Source organism: Habropoda laboriosa, unplaced genomic scaffold, assembly GCF_001263275.1.
Source record: "Habropoda laboriosa isolate 0110345459 unplaced genomic scaffold, ASM126327v1 scaffold99, whole genome shotgun sequence".
Classification (NCBI taxonomy): domain Eukaryota; kingdom Metazoa; phylum Arthropoda; class Insecta; order Hymenoptera; family Apidae; genus Habropoda; species Habropoda laboriosa.
In genome coordinates, this window is record NW_017100239.1 from 48,180 (window position 1) to 63,573 (window position 15,394).

General features: G+C 37.3%; 4 protein-coding genes across 5 annotated transcripts; 1 reads left to right on the forward strand and 3 right to left on the reverse strand.

The window, feature by feature from the left end:
- Positions 1-27: 27 nt before the first annotated feature.
- On the reverse strand, positions 28-1,333 carry LOC108571871 (39S ribosomal protein L46, mitochondrial). Its single transcript, XM_017934028.1, has 4 exons — positions 1,143-1,333; positions 653-997; positions 415-557; positions 28-343 (listed from the first exon to the last, which is right to left on the reverse strand). The coding sequence occupies exons 1-4, from the start codon at positions 1,204-1,206 to the stop codon at positions 71-73; spliced, it is 825 nt and encodes a 274-aa protein (XP_017789517.1). The 5' UTR covers positions 1,207-1,333; the 3' UTR covers positions 28-70.
- Positions 1,334-1,420: 87 nt separating this feature from the next.
- Positions 1,421-3,377, forward strand: LOC108571870 (vacuolar protein sorting-associated protein VTA1 homolog). 2 transcript variants are annotated; one of them, XM_017934026.1, is made up of 6 exons: positions 1,421-1,556; positions 1,734-1,845; positions 1,914-2,117; positions 2,222-2,677; positions 2,770-2,958; positions 3,033-3,377. In XM_017934026.1, exons 3-6 carry the CDS (start codon positions 2,009-2,011, stop codon positions 3,182-3,184), a joined length of 906 nt encoding a protein of 301 aa, XP_017789515.1. In that variant the 5' UTR covers positions 1,421-1,556; positions 1,734-1,845; positions 1,914-2,008; the 3' UTR covers positions 3,185-3,377. The 2 variants fall into 2 exon arrangements, with proteins under 2 accessions (XP_017789515.1, XP_017789516.1); XM_017934027.1 differs by having other exon boundaries at positions 1,925-2,117.
- Positions 3,378-3,573: 196 nt separating this feature from the next.
- Positions 3,574-6,363, reverse strand: LOC108571872 (transmembrane protein 35). The gene is made up of 4 exons (XM_017934029.1): positions 6,253-6,363; positions 5,169-5,307; positions 4,946-5,052; positions 3,574-4,769 (listed from the first exon to the last, which is right to left on the reverse strand). Exons 1-4 carry the CDS (start codon positions 6,361-6,363, stop codon positions 4,656-4,658), a joined length of 471 nt encoding a protein of 156 aa, XP_017789518.1. The 3' UTR covers positions 3,574-4,655.
- A 785-nt stretch (positions 6,364-7,148) lies between these two features.
- LOC108571702 (uncharacterized protein PF11_0213) lies at positions 7,149-11,175 on the reverse strand. Its single transcript, XM_017933813.1, has 3 exons — positions 10,862-11,175; positions 10,543-10,736; positions 7,149-10,467 (listed from the first exon to the last, which is right to left on the reverse strand). The coding sequence occupies exons 1-3, from the start codon at positions 10,931-10,933 to the stop codon at positions 7,515-7,517; spliced, it is 3,219 nt and encodes a 1,072-aa protein (XP_017789302.1). The 5' UTR covers positions 10,934-11,175; the 3' UTR covers positions 7,149-7,514.
- Between the last annotated feature and the right edge of the window lie 4,219 nt (positions 11,176-15,394).

Consider the following 15,394-nt stretch of genomic DNA (forward strand, 5'->3'; position numbering starts at 1 on the left):
TACATAGTCAATGTTTATTTTCCTGCATATATACTTTTGAAAATTTTGTGCTTTTCTGTAGTATGATAGTTTAATCAGGTAATAAAAATTTGGACAAACCCTTGTGAACGTCAGGGTGTACAATTTTTTTCAATTCATCCCTGTCTAACCAGCAGTGTTTTACATTGGGAGAAATATTACCACTTATATATTTTGCCAGGAAGTAGAAAATTTTTGCACCATTTCGTCCGTTCTCCTGTATATGTCTAGGATATTTATATTGATAAAACCCTATAGGTGCATTGCCATAAAATTTTACCTTTATATTATTTCCACAAGATTCTTGTAATGTCCTATATGCAGTCTGAAACCACAAAGGTTGGTCTATAATTGCATTCATTGTGAAAAAGATGAAGAATGTATTATGAATCTTACTTGTATCATAGTTTCCCTATGCTTTCTTATACCTTGAGGAGGAATCCAAAAATCCGAGTTACCTATTTTTTGTTCTACTAGTAATACTAGATTTTTATCTAGTTTCCGATTCAGTGATACAACTGTGTTATCTTCCTTAACATCTACAATTGAAGTAAATAGAATTGTAAAAAGTATTGTAGTTAAACCACACACGCGCGCGCGCGCACACACACGAATAAACCATAAAGATGTGTACCACTTATTCTTGGTGCAAATTTAAAATTCGTTAGTTCCTCTTCCCAAGAATCTTGAAGATCTTGTATGGTTTGACTAGTAGCGATATTCTCAGCTGAGAATGTTCCTTTGTTTTCTTTCTTTTGTTGCGTTTGCTTTTGTATATCAAAATCTGATATTTTACTGTTTTCAAATTCTATCTGCTGTAACATCTTTTGATATCTTGCTTCTATATCTACCATCGGCTTCGTAATCACAGGATGACGTTCTAAACAAACAGCACTTAATAAATCCCATTTTTCTACAATATCAATGTCCTCCTGGTTCGATAATGTCCGAAATATAACCTTAGCTGTTGATGAAGTACCTGTTGAAAAAGCTTTTCGTCGATTACTTTGCTTGGATTATTTGTCAAGGTTGAGTAAGATTGTAAAATAAAATATGTTGAATCGCCTTATAGAAGAAGGAAATGGTTAGTGGAAAGAATTATAAAAATTGAATATAAAACTTACCCGTCGTTAAGGATGATGTACTATTTGATATGCGCAATGTTAAAAATCTCTTCAACATCATCATTCCATACTTTGTTGAAGGAGGGAAAGGTTCAAAGTTTATTTTTAACTTGAAGTAGGTAATAGTAAACGCTGAAATGAACAGTGTCGTGATTGCTAGAACCCACGATTTTTGAATTATAAACTAGAAAAGTGACGATAGCTACTAAAACTTATGACGCATTTTCATGATCTATTTGCTATTCTTTTTCCGTTGGCAGTATATCGTTGAAGGAAATTTCCACAGTGAAAATAACATAACAAGTAAAACATTTTGACGTTGCTGCGTGTGTTGAATACATTGGTAAAAACGAAAGAAGAAACATATAAGTACATACATATGTACATAAGAGCAACTGCGTTCTTTCATGATAGGTACAACAAGTTTTATCTCATTCGTGATGATACTATCGTAATCTGCTTTAACTCATGTTACTACGATAACGTGTAAAAGAAATTGACATATATCATCACGATTACAATATTGCTAATACATAATCACGGAATAAATAATTTCAATTGAATCAATAAAATAAACCTATTTATTATTAGTGTTCTGGTGGTGTCTCGCTCAATCTTTCGTACAAATGGCTACGGACGAGCATCGAGGTTAACAAGCATAGTCAACGCAAACACTACTGGCCTATCTCTTCATAGTTTAAAGGTACTATCAATCTTTTCTATCAATAACGTTTACGCTAATTTGTTGTAAATGTTGCACAATTGTCATAGGAAAAATGCAGTTGCAGTAAGGAACGTAAAGAGAGTAACTAAAGGACGAGAGAAAAGGAATAAAGTAATAATCTGAAGAAGATCCATCGATCGAAATGATTGGGCCAGATTTACCGGAGGCACCACAGCCTTTGAAAAAGATCGAGAAATATTTGAAAGTAGCGAAGTTGGTCGATCAGCGGGATCCCGTTACTAGTTATTGGTGTACGTGTTTGCTTTCAGCTTAACTTATAGAACGTAGATTATAGAAAAACGATTAGCACCGTTATGAATTATTCGGACGATATAATGATTGATTTTTTTCATAGGCCGAGTATACGCACAAGAAACAGGACTGAAGCTTTCGACTAAGACACTGAAAGAAACGAACTTCTTACTGACATTAATGGAATGGTTAGAAACAACGAAAAAGGAATTACGTGATAACGAAGCCATCACGAACGATATAGTTGCACAGGCACACTTGGAAAATTTGGCATTAAAATTGTTTCTCTCAGGTGATAAGCAAGACAGAGCTGGTAATTTTGGAAAAAACGTGATAAAGTGTTTCCTCACAGCTGCTTTACTTTATGACGTTTTGACCGTTTTTGGTGAATTAAGCGAAGAAGCTGCGCAAAACAGACGATACGCGAAATGGAAAGCAGCGTACATAGATAATTGTTTGAAGAACAATATCAAACCTGTACCAGGTCCCATGGAAGACAATAACGACAATGCTGATCTAGATGAGAATATTGGAGAAGATCAAGAAAATATCGAGGAAAGTGAGTGTATATTGTTTACCAACGAAAGTTTATGATTATACTCGAATACAAACATGAAATAGCATTTTCCTCCGTTTGATCGTTCGTAACAGAACCAGATAATACCGGTGGTCTGGCGGCGAAATCAAAAGAGGAAGGAGATGAGACGGTAAATACAGATGAATTGGTCGATATTCGTAATACTAATCCAGCTGAGGGTGTGCATAGTACGACTAGTAAAGGAAATATCGGGGTATGGTCCTCTGAAAACAACGACGGTAGTACAGTTACAAGAATGGAAGGTAAGTGGTGAAAAGAGCAATCCGTCTAATTGTTACGCAATTGCTTGCTTGCGTTAAAAATAGTTACTTAACAGGTGGAGTGGAATTGTCAGTGGAACATATAAACAAAGCACAAAAGTTTATCAAATGGGCTGGAAGCGCTTTAAATTACGACGATGTGCCTACGGCCGTGCTGAATCTTCAAAAAGCTTTGCATCTCTTAACCACCGCTGAAGAAGTGGCCTAATCGAAATTAAGCTTGAAAGCATCGATAGAATAACTTTGGCAATTGATAGATTCGCCGAGAAAATGGATACTTGCTGGATTGACCTTTATCGCTTGTAAAGAGTAACGTAAACATCAATATCTATAATTTAATCGATGCAGGAGTAAAAACGATAAGTTATTTATTTGAATTGTTTACATTATTACAGCCACCACACTGAACGTCAAAGATATTTTTGAAATATAAATTCGTCCTGCTTGCGTATAAAATCGACGTTCGTATCATTGTATTGCTCATAATTCCGAAATACGTGTATCGCGTGAATGTATGTGTGCGTGTATATGTACATCGATAAATTCTCTAATTTTTTTCCTCAGTTTTGGTATAAAGAAAGAAAAATGGAGAACTTTAAAATGGATTTTGATAAAAGTAGAAACCGAAAATCACAATGAATTTTTCTCTTCCATTCGCGAGTATATAAGTTTAACTTTGATGTATTTAACTATATTTTTTTAATTTCGCGTTCACATGTAGTGCGCGCATGAGTGTGTGTTTGTGTGTAGTTTAAGGCATGTAAAGAGTTCAGAAGTGAGTAACTAGATGATATGATAAATACGTGTAGTCGGGAAAAAAAATGGTTTTTTCTACACTTAAAATATCTTACGTTGTTCTTAAAGATATGATTAAAAGTTTAAGCAACTCGAGCAAACCAACTAAATAGGTTCGATTTTTAGATGGTTTCTGAAACAATTTACGCGCGATCGATACGTTAATAATTTGAAACAAACGTATTATCGTTTCTACATGTGAATAAATGTACTTTACCGCGTGTTTCTTCGCCACTTTCGTTCTTTCGCTACCATCACTACCACCTTCTTGATAAATTTACTCGATGCTCGTCTCCTTTTATCCTGTCGGGAGCGAAAAAGTAAAAACACGGATGAATGCGAAGAAAACGCGGCGTGTGCGTTACAATCGAACAACGACATTGTTAGTTATCATCTCAAGCACATGTACATCTTAATACGATATCAAGGAGAACACATTAATTTGAATGGCAGTTAATACCTTGTGCTTGAGCTAGTATTTGATGACATTTTGTCGTTGATTAAAGCTAACATAGTGTTGGCTAATGATCGAAGTTTATAGTGGTTTTGTGATTCGAGGTTTCGAAAGTTTCCATCAATCCAGAAAACACAGCTATCGTAAAATTGAAGGAACAACAGCCCGATACGAAAAGAAAAGATTAAAAGGAATTAAAAGGGGAGTGAGTTTGAAAGAGCACGCTCGATGAGTGAACCTAGCCGTGTAAATAAGCATGGGAATTAATTAAAACTACAATCAGAGCGTAAAAAATGGAGGATCGCGATCGTACACGACTCATTTATCGCGATCCAATATTCTTTTGACGTCGTGATACGTTGTTGCAGGTCTTAACTGACACGGTAAGGAAAGTCTTAGTTGCACGGGTACGTATAAGAGAACTTTGAATTCAATCTTGTTTCTTGGTTTTATCGTCGACTCCATTCACCGTTACCGATTGTACCTCCTCTCGTCTGAGTTGCCAATCTATTACTAGCCGGCCTGTCAGCATGAAGAAGAACACCTGAAAATGAAAGAAAGAAGAAAAAGCAGCCGAATTCCAACAAATTTTGCCTATTTTTTCTCTTTTCTTTTTCTTCCTCTTTTTCCGCTTCTTCTCTTTTCCCAGTTTCTTTCCTTTTCTTTTAATTTCATCAAATAAGTAATTTTAGTTTTGAGAATTGTTTATTTTAGCCTTACCAGCGCTGGGGCAATCCGCTCAAACTTATCGTTCACCATATAGTGTGAATACACAGCCATTAACATCAGCAACAGCAACACTGCGTTCGATACGTTTTTTATTTTGTCTGAAAAAAACAAGAAGAGAACAAAGTAGTGAAGGAGCATGAATCAAAGATATGATGTTGAGTACATTTTTATCAAGAGAAAGAAAAAAAAAAAGAAGAAGGAAATACTTTCTTACGACTTGGAACAATAGCCATCGCGAGTCCGCAAATTATCTCGAGCGATCCGACAACTCTTCTGTACCATTTACTCGGTACTTTAAAGTCCAGTGTACCGGACAGTGGAAATACTTTTGCATACTTCACATACTCTTTTCTCTGTAGACACAATTGAGTGGTGAGTGCATGCAAAGTAAACATCGTAGACGCTGGCACTTGGAGCAATATTTGGCGCGTCACCAAGTGGTTGATAGTTTACTATATAACTTTGAACATTGGGTAACAACGAGAGACGAAAATAATCTTCTCACGGGACGTATCGAAGCGAACGTATTAAATTCAATTTTCATCGCAATCAAAAAAAATTTTCAGTCACTCGAACTTTGACGAAATGAACTTATTCGCCTCTGTCGTTGAGAGAAGGTCGAGGTGAATTTTCAGAAATGACATAAAGCAACATAAAACGAATAACCATCGTCGTTGTTAATGACGATTCGGAAATTTGCTATTGTCGAAAAAAATAAGGGAAATGAAAGGGAGAGGGGAGAAAAGTAAAAGATGAGGGAAAAAGGAAGATAGACGCGTGGTAGTGTATGAATGCGGCACGTGTGCGATATACGTCGAGGCGTATTTTTTTTATTCGATAGACAATGTGGTTGCGCATTTTCTTCAGACTGTTTTATTGTACGCGTTTATACAGAAGAAAGTATGTACGTTGATTCGTCGTGGCTAAAGGGAAGAGGAAAGAACGATTGACAAAGTTGACAGATTGTCATAACAACCCTGTAGTGTTAACGCGCGGTATGTATGTATATAGCAATCTATATAGGACATAAAACACACCACGGAAATTGGTTGGGTTATCGGCAAGGTACACCACGGAGAAAGGGGGTGATGATAAAGGTATATGTCTCGTATCGGCGGTATCGTGCTGACTGAAGGGGGAGACTAAATTAAGACTAAAAATTGGGGGAAATAATTGGAATGTAATTAAAAATGAATGAATAAGTTTGGGGCCAAGGGGTAGAGATCGTACTGTCGAACGGCAGAGTGTATAGAGTAGGGTGAATTATATAACGTTAATAATAGATTGCGAGTGCTCACCAAGTCCTTGTGAAGATCCTTGCTAATATGAGAAGTCAGCTTCATGGTACCGACGAAAACGAAGAATATACCGAGGAGAACTGAGAGAGACTTTAGAACGATCGAGCCCATTATTCGACGCGACGGCTTAAGTCCGTTGGCGACACGAACGTGTTAGTCGTACGGTAGAATCGATTCGGAATCTAGACTGGACGAATGACTCGTAGCCGCGAATTTGTTACGCGCGACGACTCGTGCACGCTCGTTGAACTGTCCGTCCCTTTTTTCTTTCCCTCTCTTCCCTTTTCTCTTTCAATTATACATATCTGCGGATTTTCCAATTGTATCCCCGTTCAAGCGTTTCGAACAATTAGTCGAATCTTGCTTATTAATAACGACTATGTGTACACGATATCAACGTTCATACTTGTTCTTTTCTTTCTCTTTCGGTTTCACTCGGTCTATTCCGGCTGCGACAGCGCAGACCGTGTGCGACGCTAGGACGCCGTGCGTCGAGTCTGCCTAACCTAATTGGCGAGCTTTCTAGAGTGAACATACTGTCGGACATTGACGGCGTTGTGAGCTCAACGAACGGTCGTGGTTGTTTACCGACTGCAACAATAGTAGCAGCGAGGTGATTTAGTACGACGCATTTATCCTTCGATTAGATTTGAATGATCAAAAGTTGAGAAATATCGAACGCAACTAATTTTCACGCAAGAAAAAGAAACAGTTGAAAGTAGAAAAGGTTGTTAATCAGATGGAAATTCGTGTCGATCTTGAACACTCTATCATTGACGGAATGGAAAAACAGCGACAACGTCAGTTCACGACGACTTAAAACTTATCTTATGTACATTTTATGTTATGCATTTACAAAATTTCTCTTTTGACGTGGTCAAACGGTAACGTGGTGATAGTGGGTGGTAACGGTGACGACGTGATGACGATGATGATGTTGGTAGTAATAGTAGCTGTAACAGCAATAGCAGCACTGGTAATGATAATAGTAGGAACTTCATTAATATTTAATGTCGATATATTTTAACGCGGAACCTGTTACACGAATTTTACGTTTTTATGAATGTATCTTGTTGTTGTTGCTGTTGTTCCAGTTAAATAACCAGGGTAATATTGAAACGTTGCTAAACCAGAATACATATTTGCCCCTCGCCAAGTACAGACCAGTTCAATTCAGCTTATTATTAATTTTAACGATCGGTTAACTCATCTTTATCATAGTATCACGATCGATTGTTCTTACGACTTTTTAAAACAGAATTCTATACCATCGTTGCGTCCTTCGTACTGGATGCATGGACCTTAGCATCGGATTTGTTATTTATGAGGACAGTCATATTTGCGTTATTGTTTGCCAAGCATACGGGTTTTCTGCGACGCGCGTACAAAACTATTTTTCCATGAACATTTATCGATATATTTTTCGCGGTATTTTTATTTTGATTTCGACTTTGCGATACTTCAATTTCTTGTAGTCGTGTTTCTCCTCTTTCCACCACGAGTTTACGCATTTCTTTCTCTCGTATCGTTTCCATTCTAACGATTGTATTTTTATATTCGCTTTTTGTCACTGTCATTGGCGTCGTTAATCTGTCGTCCTCGGAATTTCGGTTTTCATTAATTATACCCTTGGTACGGTCATTGCAAGTATTATTATCGCGGTTGTTTCCAGTGTCATCGTTAGTAGCGATGTCTACATTGTTATCATTGTTGTTTCTCTTATCCGTTTTTATAGACGATTCGAGGAGAATCGTAGAGGGAAGGTCGCACATGTTTCGTGGAACATGATATTCTTTCACGATATTCTCCGACTTGGATTGATCCGTTGCCATGTATAGTTCCGTGGTTGGATTATCGTTAGATGACCGACGATCGTCTATTCCATGTTTCAAAGATATCGTTCGTTCTGCTTGTTCGTCCTCCTGAACAGCAAGACGATCAGCACCAACATCGGCATCATTGTCATCATGATAACTGAGAAAATTCCCTGGGTTTCCAATTTTTGTTAGGGGTTTCTTATTCGTTTTAGGATTTTCATCGAAAGAAACGATCTTGATGTTGATACCGTTCGATGTCAGCACCGCGCAACATTCCGCGGGGGCTTCTACACAGTTAGAAGAATCTTCGTTTAGGGCGCTAGTATCGTTTTGTATCGTTACTCCAGCATTTGCTAGCGTATCGTGCGATACAGGTATCGTTTCCGACGTTACCGATATCATTTTGGACACTTTATCGTTTTTCGAAGTATAATCGCGAATAAATTTTTCAATGTTTTCAACATTCTCGACATTCTCCATGTTTTCAGAACTTTTCCGCTCCATTGCGAAAGATACAACATCATCAGTATTTGATAGATTAGTGTTAATAGGTACTTCTGATCCGTATTCCACCGTTTCGATCTTTGTTGTGTCACATTTCAGGCTTGTTACCGATGCAGCATTATTGTTATCTACCAATTCTTCGAGTGGCAGTTCGCATCGCTGATCTTTCGATCCTTCGCGACGTTTCTCGTTTGCGCGCGTTACGCTGTTCGAAGTGCTTGAAATTTCTCCGTCTTCCAACTCCGTCCATGAATCTAGCAATTCCTCTTCGGCGTACTTTCGTAATTCCTCGTCCACTCCGAGCTCGTGTTCTGTTTCCGGGGTTACATTATTGATTTGTTCAATCACAAAATCGTCCTTTTTAACGCTTCGTCCCGAAACCGAAGTCTGCTTTGAATGCTCGCTAAGTTTCTCTGCGCTAAACTTACGATGTGAATGCTTGTTGTATTCGACGGTTTGCTTCTTTTCCCTTTTAATCGTTTTATCGACACCTTTCTTCAATCTTCGTTCTGACGAATCATATTCATTGAAATGATCGTCTCTTTTCACATCACCGGCCTTTTGATCCATCGAAATTCGATCGATCGCCGAATGTTTGCTCGTGCCATGGTCATTAGAGAAATCTCTCTTAGACAGGTGTTTCAATTTATCCGAAGGAACTCTGGCTCTTCGGAAATTATAACGTTTCTCGAATCTTTCTTCGTAACTGGTGGCGGTGGTGGTGGTAGTGGTAGTGGTATGCTTGTTATACTGATTTCTACTGTATTTCTCCCCCCGGCACTTTGCATACGACGCTGATTTGACACGCGATCGATAATCCTCGGTATAATGATACTCCCTTTGCTTACCTCCTCTATGACGTTCACTGTGATTAACTCGATAATCGTCCCTCTTGAGAACAGTATCAACGCAACCACGATAACCACCGTTTCTTTCCTCTAAAGTAGAATTTTCAGTAGATTTGTTATGCCGTTTTGAAGAACGTGCGGTTGCCTCTCTTTTCTCGCATGTCGCGATTGATGCGTCGCTGACGTTCTTATCTTTTGAATCTTTCCTCTCTTCCTTCTTATTAGTGTTGTCTGTAAAGTAACTGTGCTTTTTCACTTCCATGCTCGAGCTCCGACTGTACCACCTAAAATTACCGGAAGATTCGACGTTGGCGCATCGGGAAGGAGGAAACGTATACTTCTCTTTGGCTTCCAACACTGTGCTGCCTTCTGTTTCTCTCTTTAGTGATTCAGAGAAACATTCATCAGCGTTAGATTTCTTTCGTTTTACAGGAATATGACGATTTGCATCTTCGCTCGTTCTTTTCCCACTGTAATTACCGATAAGCGTTGATCTTCGATCAAATCTGCCATTTATCTCACTCTTGTTGTTGTTCTTGTTGTTCATATGCAAATCTTTCGATGTAATTTTTGGTACTGTTGCTAAATTTTTTTTTAAATGTTCGTTTCCTTTGTACTGCGCTATCGCAGAAGATTGGATTTCCTTTGTATTGCAAATATTAGTATCGCCTAACGAACCATTTTCTTTATCACTTTCGATTACGTATCCTTCGATGTTCTCGCTAACTGCGTTATTACTGCCATTTGACTTACTCAACTGTTTATCTTTTTTTTCTAAATTTTGCTCATCCACCATTCTTTTAAGTAATCGCTCACCAAAGACAGTAGTAACAGGCATTAAAGTGGATTTACTTTGTTGTTCTTTGTTGGTTCGGCTGTACGTGGATTCCACCAGTGATACATCCAAACCAGTTTCATTAGGAAATAAACAAACATCTGGCAATTTGTGATGCATATTTATACTAGTTTCACAAAAAGCAGATTTATGAGCAATGTAATTGCTAGGTTTAGAATGTATGCTCCTTTTGAATGTTACATCGTCTAGACTGTAATAATTGTACCAAAGTTTAGGAACCATTCGATATGACAGTAGGAAATTACTTATATTTAGATTCACTTACTTTTTCTTTAATTCGTCTATCATCTTATCTTTTCGCGCAATTTCTGCTTTCGCAGTTTTCAATAATGAAAATAAATTAATTTCCAAATTTTTATTCACCTTTTGGGAATTCTCTAATTTCACCATCAGTTCTGCAATATGTTTCTTCAATTGCACTTGTTCGCCTACGATTTTTTCTTCATTGTTTGAGATGAACTGAAAATAGTGTAACACGTCAAATTTCCATGTACGAATGTGTGTATGCCTATAATTTATCATCTAACGTGCAACCTAACCTAGTTATACCATAGAATCGAGTCAAATGATTCTCTAATACTCACGTTCTCATTATGCGTTGTTTCGAAACTTCGCAAATCTTCATAAATATCGATATCATCTTCCATGCTTGTCATTTTCCAGAATATAAACTTTTACAGAAAATTCTCATTCTGTTGCTGCTTCTCATTCTATGCTCTTCTCACTTTTATCGCTTATCACCGCGAACCTTCTATTTCTACGTTACCATACATTCTAATCAAGGATGTATATCACTGTGTTCCTATGTGTTGTTGACTACAATGAAAAATATCAGTGAGCAGTGACTAATGTCGACTAATATTAATACTTGTCCCGCTGTAAAATCACTATGGTGCACGAAAATATGGTCGAAAGTGACATGAGCCGATAAAATGTACAAACAATTTGTAACACTTGTAGTCGTGTCCGTAATTGTTTTTTCTAATATAATTTGACTGTACAATAAATTGCATAAATAACGGGTAAGAATAATACTTTTATTAACATATTGTTACATCGTAATTTTTTTATTCTCAACATAACGATTATTTTAATTAACAACCAAAATAAGGTTATACATAATAGTTCGTGTAGATGGAATATGTGTGTGTATTTACGTATGTTGTATATTTAGAAAGTTGATATTTATTGCTAAATGCAAAATAGGTTTTATTTAGAGTCTCCAATCTATCTTGCTATTTCGTTTGGAAGAAGCATATATCAAGTCAGGAAAGAAGATAGAAACGTTAAGAATTTATCGTCGTTCGAACAAACATGGTGAAGCGACACCTGTTGGAATTTCTAATTACGACCAAACTATCGAAGCTTATAGACCCTGAACTGCAATTTTTGTTTCGGGTCTTTTCTTTCCTTTCTTCTCTATTTAACATTGCGCTGTTAAAGGTATGCGTTTCTTCTAATGCTTACGCCTTAATGTATACGCGCACCATTTTTCATCGTATATGCAATGCTTTTCTATAAGCTATATTAACAGAATGATGTTTTGTTTACTGAGAATTAACGACACGTTATCTAATTTACAAGAAAAATTACCCCAACAACGAGTGTAATATTTGTACAAGTAATTACAAAAGAAAATCATCAATAATGTGGTGACATTTGAAGATTGTAACGAACAACGATGTTGGGGGGGGGGGGTTAAAGAAAGTAAAATGATCAAGTGGTTGAATGGTGAATTCGGGATACTTAAAGACGAGTGAGGATGTAAAAAGATGTTTCAATGTGAAAAGTACATTTTTGTGGAAACTTTCCTTGAACACCGATGTAACGCACAGAATCGTAAGCCGCTAGTAGAACGTTATCCGTAACAAAGAGATATCGCGCAGGCGCGTTCCATAATTCAATCAGCGGTTCTCTGAACCGATGTTTCGCTGAACGCGAGACTATTCGGTAGTACATATTCGACGATATATGATAGATCCGTTGAGCTTGCCTTCGCTTCGGAACATTGAAAGTTTTTTGATAGGTTGTTCACGTGCACGCGCATGCATTGATAAAAATTTGGTAGACTTACAAACCGAGAATAAACTGTGGAAAGAACAAGGAATAAATTGGAGAGAAATTCTGACGTGTTATAATCGCAATTTCATTTTTGGAGGTTTCTGCGATCGGCATGTCAGCTGGCAATGGTGCCAGTGCACGTTGGACCGGTCTGGAGTAGAATTGAATACTGTGTATGTGTGCATGTAGTTGTGTGCCGGATTTGCAAACGCGTGCTTGCGCACGCGCTCGATGTACTTACACTATAAGGTTGTTACTTCCAAGTGCTTATGTATGTACACTTATGTCTGAATCTTTATCATCGAGTCAAGATTTAGAGGTTTGAATTTTGATCGTAAGCCTGTTTTTTGTACTTGCATACATAACAAGTCACATCCAGAATGTGATATGTTTGCGAAATAAAATGCATGGATGATCCGTTAGGAAAGCTATCTTACAGGAAGTCTATTTTAGGAAGGTATGCATTAATCGATTCAAATCAAGATACGTTATTTTGACAAAAGTAATCGTTGTTTCGTTTTATTTTGATATAGACGTACATACTTTATTCGATCATTGCACTGCAATCTTTTCATCAATGTTGTTACCGAACATAGACGCAGGAATAGAGAGCGTACATTTGGCTACCGAAAATTTCGAATAATCGTGTTTGAGTGAAAGTTGTAAGAAAATAGTGGAGGAGGAGGTGATCCGTAGCTGAATGATCGCGAGTAGGTTACGGTCACAAATAATCAAAATCCTTGTATGTTACAAGTGCTTTTTAAATGCTGTTTCTATTTTGGAATTTTACCGAATTCTCAGTAGTCGACATAATTAACGTAGTAACGAATAATGTAAATTGTTCGTAGTGTTTAGTGAACTCGTGCAAGAACTATAAGTTTAAGCGACAAGTGCGAATAGGAAATAGAAGAGGAGAAAGGTAGGAAGAGCTTTCGTGTATCACGATAACTACGTGAAAAGCTGCTATAGCTTTTATGAATTTTTCCCAAGCTTATCTTTTCCATCTAGCTTTGAAAAGACTTCTCTTCAAAGATGTTTCTAAACGTTGCTTCAATAATAAAGCAGATCAAGCTACTACGGTCACTGCAGCATTGACCGCGTGCACTCTATATGCGTCTACGTCTATGTTGCGGCTACGGCTCGGAATGTTTTGTAATTCAACGCTGTAATTTTAATTTGCTTTTGTCTTTTCTTATTTTTTCTTAACACAAATGTGTATGCATGTGAGTATATAAATCTACTCGTACGTACACGCACGTACTCATACGATACATACGTATGTATATATGTATGTATGTACGTAGGTTTATTGCAAATTTAAAATAAGAGAAAAATTGGAAGGTTTTTGAAGTGAAAATTTAAGCGAAAGTAAATGTGTACATACATATTCATTCAGTATATTTATGTGAACGAAGTAAGCAGGAAACGGTTAGTTAAGGGCAATAAACAGACTGTTGAAGCATCCATTTTCGACGAAGCTCTGACAACTTGATGGCGTAGCATTTTGTTAAGTACGCGATTTGTAGGTTTCTTTCACGTGTGACCATTGATAGGAAAGAATGGAAAAGAATACAATATCACGCATCATCTCCACTGCTTAGGAATAATTGCTTTGACGTTTGCTTTTTATGTAAACCTAAAATCTAATCTATTATACTTGAAATAAAATCATCGAATATAATTTTCCTTATTTTCTTTCCAATTTAGTGTATCGAGTAAAAATTTCATTTTCATCAATTTGCTCTAATCATGTAACGCGTAATGGAGTTAGAGACGAAGCCGTACAATGAAAATCAGATTCATTCCACTAGAAGGTTGGTACACGAGTAAAATATTGTACGAATCGGGGAACTATTGAAGTTAGTAAGGTGATTTGTGTGCTGTTTATATGCAATATTAATTATTAAGTATTAAATATGATTCATCGAAGCAAATGTTTGTTCTCAGTTAACGAAATGTGAAAAAGTCTTGCCCGTTGAAGTGCTTCATCGTGATGTTACGTGTCACATAGTTTTTGTATTTCATGGCACATTTCAATTTACCTTTGAAACTTGAATTTGTTGAATTACATTATATGTAAAAGGCATAAATGTGTCTAATGATCGGCATAGCGTCGAATGTAGTGCGACGAAGATGAAAGAGAAATGAATAAAAAGGAACGGAACGGAATGGAACGGAATGAAACGGTGCGCCTCGTGATGGCTCGGGACGGGACGGGACGGAATGGAATGGAATGGGATGGGGCGAAACGGAATGGAACGGAACAGAATGAAGCGGTATGAATCGGACCAGATCGGAGCAAGCTGTATCATGGCATAGCAGTGAATAGCGGGAAGGGAAAGTAGGGGTAGAAATGGGTTGCAAGAGGTGGGGTAGGAAGAGAAGGAATAGTAGGGACTGTAAAGAAAACGCTATAGCAAGAGGTATAATGTTCTCCCACTCTTGAGGCCCAAGCTTTCCGAGTCCGCTCGTGTCGGTCAGTTCGTTAGTAATTACGCGGCAGCAGATACGTTTTGATATACGCGGCACTTAGTTGTGTACGATTAAAAAAAAGATTGGGTGTGGCGTTTGTTTTTCAAGTATTTAGTGCAAAGATTGTCGGTGACGTATTTCATCAATGATTACTTATAGTTTCGAAAAAGAAGAAAGACAAAATATTGGAGGCTCGAACACGCAGACGCAAGTTGGATTAAACTTACGAACATCTCGAAAGTGTCTTTCCCGCTAATAGGGTGCATAACATAGGCTGGTTGTCAAACACGTAGTATACCTAGTCGGAAGCATTTCTTGCTTCGTATATTGAAAAATGGTTAATATTCAAAAGAGTTTGGAAAACACGGTATTGCAAGATCAATTGAATTCAGTCGAAATAATACAAAGAGTGTACGTGCACGTTCAACAACGGTATAATTCGTAAAATTCAGAAGAAAGAATCATTTCTCTACATTTCGTATGTTGAAAATTTCACATCTTTCCCTTCGAGGTGTTCAGTTTCATTTCGTTCATCATTTGCCTCTTTTGTATTCTGTATTTTGCACGACTTCATATTCAGAAGA

Bases quoted from the DNA above. Each gene is read 5' to 3' on its own strand.
- LOC108571871 (XM_017934028.1), bottom strand. From the start codon at position 1,206: ATGATGATGTTGAAGAGATTTTTAACATTGCGCATATCAAATAGTACA. The intron at 558-652 runs GTACACATCTTT...CTTCAATTGTAG, and splicing joins ATTTGCACCAAGAATAAGTG to ATGTTAAGGAAGATAACACA. The intron at 344-414 runs GTAAGATTCATA...TTGTGGTTTCAG, and splicing joins ATAGGGAAACTATGATACAA to ACTGCATATAGGACATTACA.
- LOC108571872 (XM_017934029.1), bottom strand. From the start codon at position 6,363: ATGGGCTCGATCGTTCTAAAGTCTCTCTCAGTTCTCCTCGGTATATTC. The intron at 5,308-6,252 runs GTGAGCACTCGC...TTGTGTCTACAG, and splicing joins AGGATCTTCACAAGGACTTG to AGAAAAGAGTATGTGAAGTA. The intron at 5,053-5,168 runs GTAAGAAAGTAT...TGTTTTTTTCAG, and splicing joins GATGGCTATTGTTCCAAGTC to ACAAAATAAAAAACGTATCG.
- LOC108571702 (XM_017933813.1), bottom strand. From the start codon at position 10,933: ATGACAAGCATGGAAGATGATATCGATATTTATGAAGATTTGCGAAGT. The intron at 10,737-10,861 runs GTGAGTATTAGA...CACTATTTTCAG, and splicing joins AAACAACGCATAATGAGAAC to TTCATCTCAAACAATGAAGA. The intron at 10,468-10,542 runs GTAAGTGAATCT...CAATTATTACAG, and splicing joins ATAGACGAATTAAAGAAAAA to TCTAGACGATGTAACATTCA.
- LOC108571870 (XM_017934026.1), top strand. From the start codon at position 2,009: ATGATTGGGCCAGATTTACCGGAGGCACCACAGCCTTTGAAAAAGATC. The intron at 2,118-2,221 runs GTACGTGTTTGC...TTTTTTTCATAG, and splicing joins TCCCGTTACTAGTTATTGGT to GCCGAGTATACGCACAAGAA. The intron at 2,678-2,769 runs GTGAGTGTATAT...CGTTCGTAACAG, and splicing joins TCAAGAAAATATCGAGGAAA to AACCAGATAATACCGGTGGT.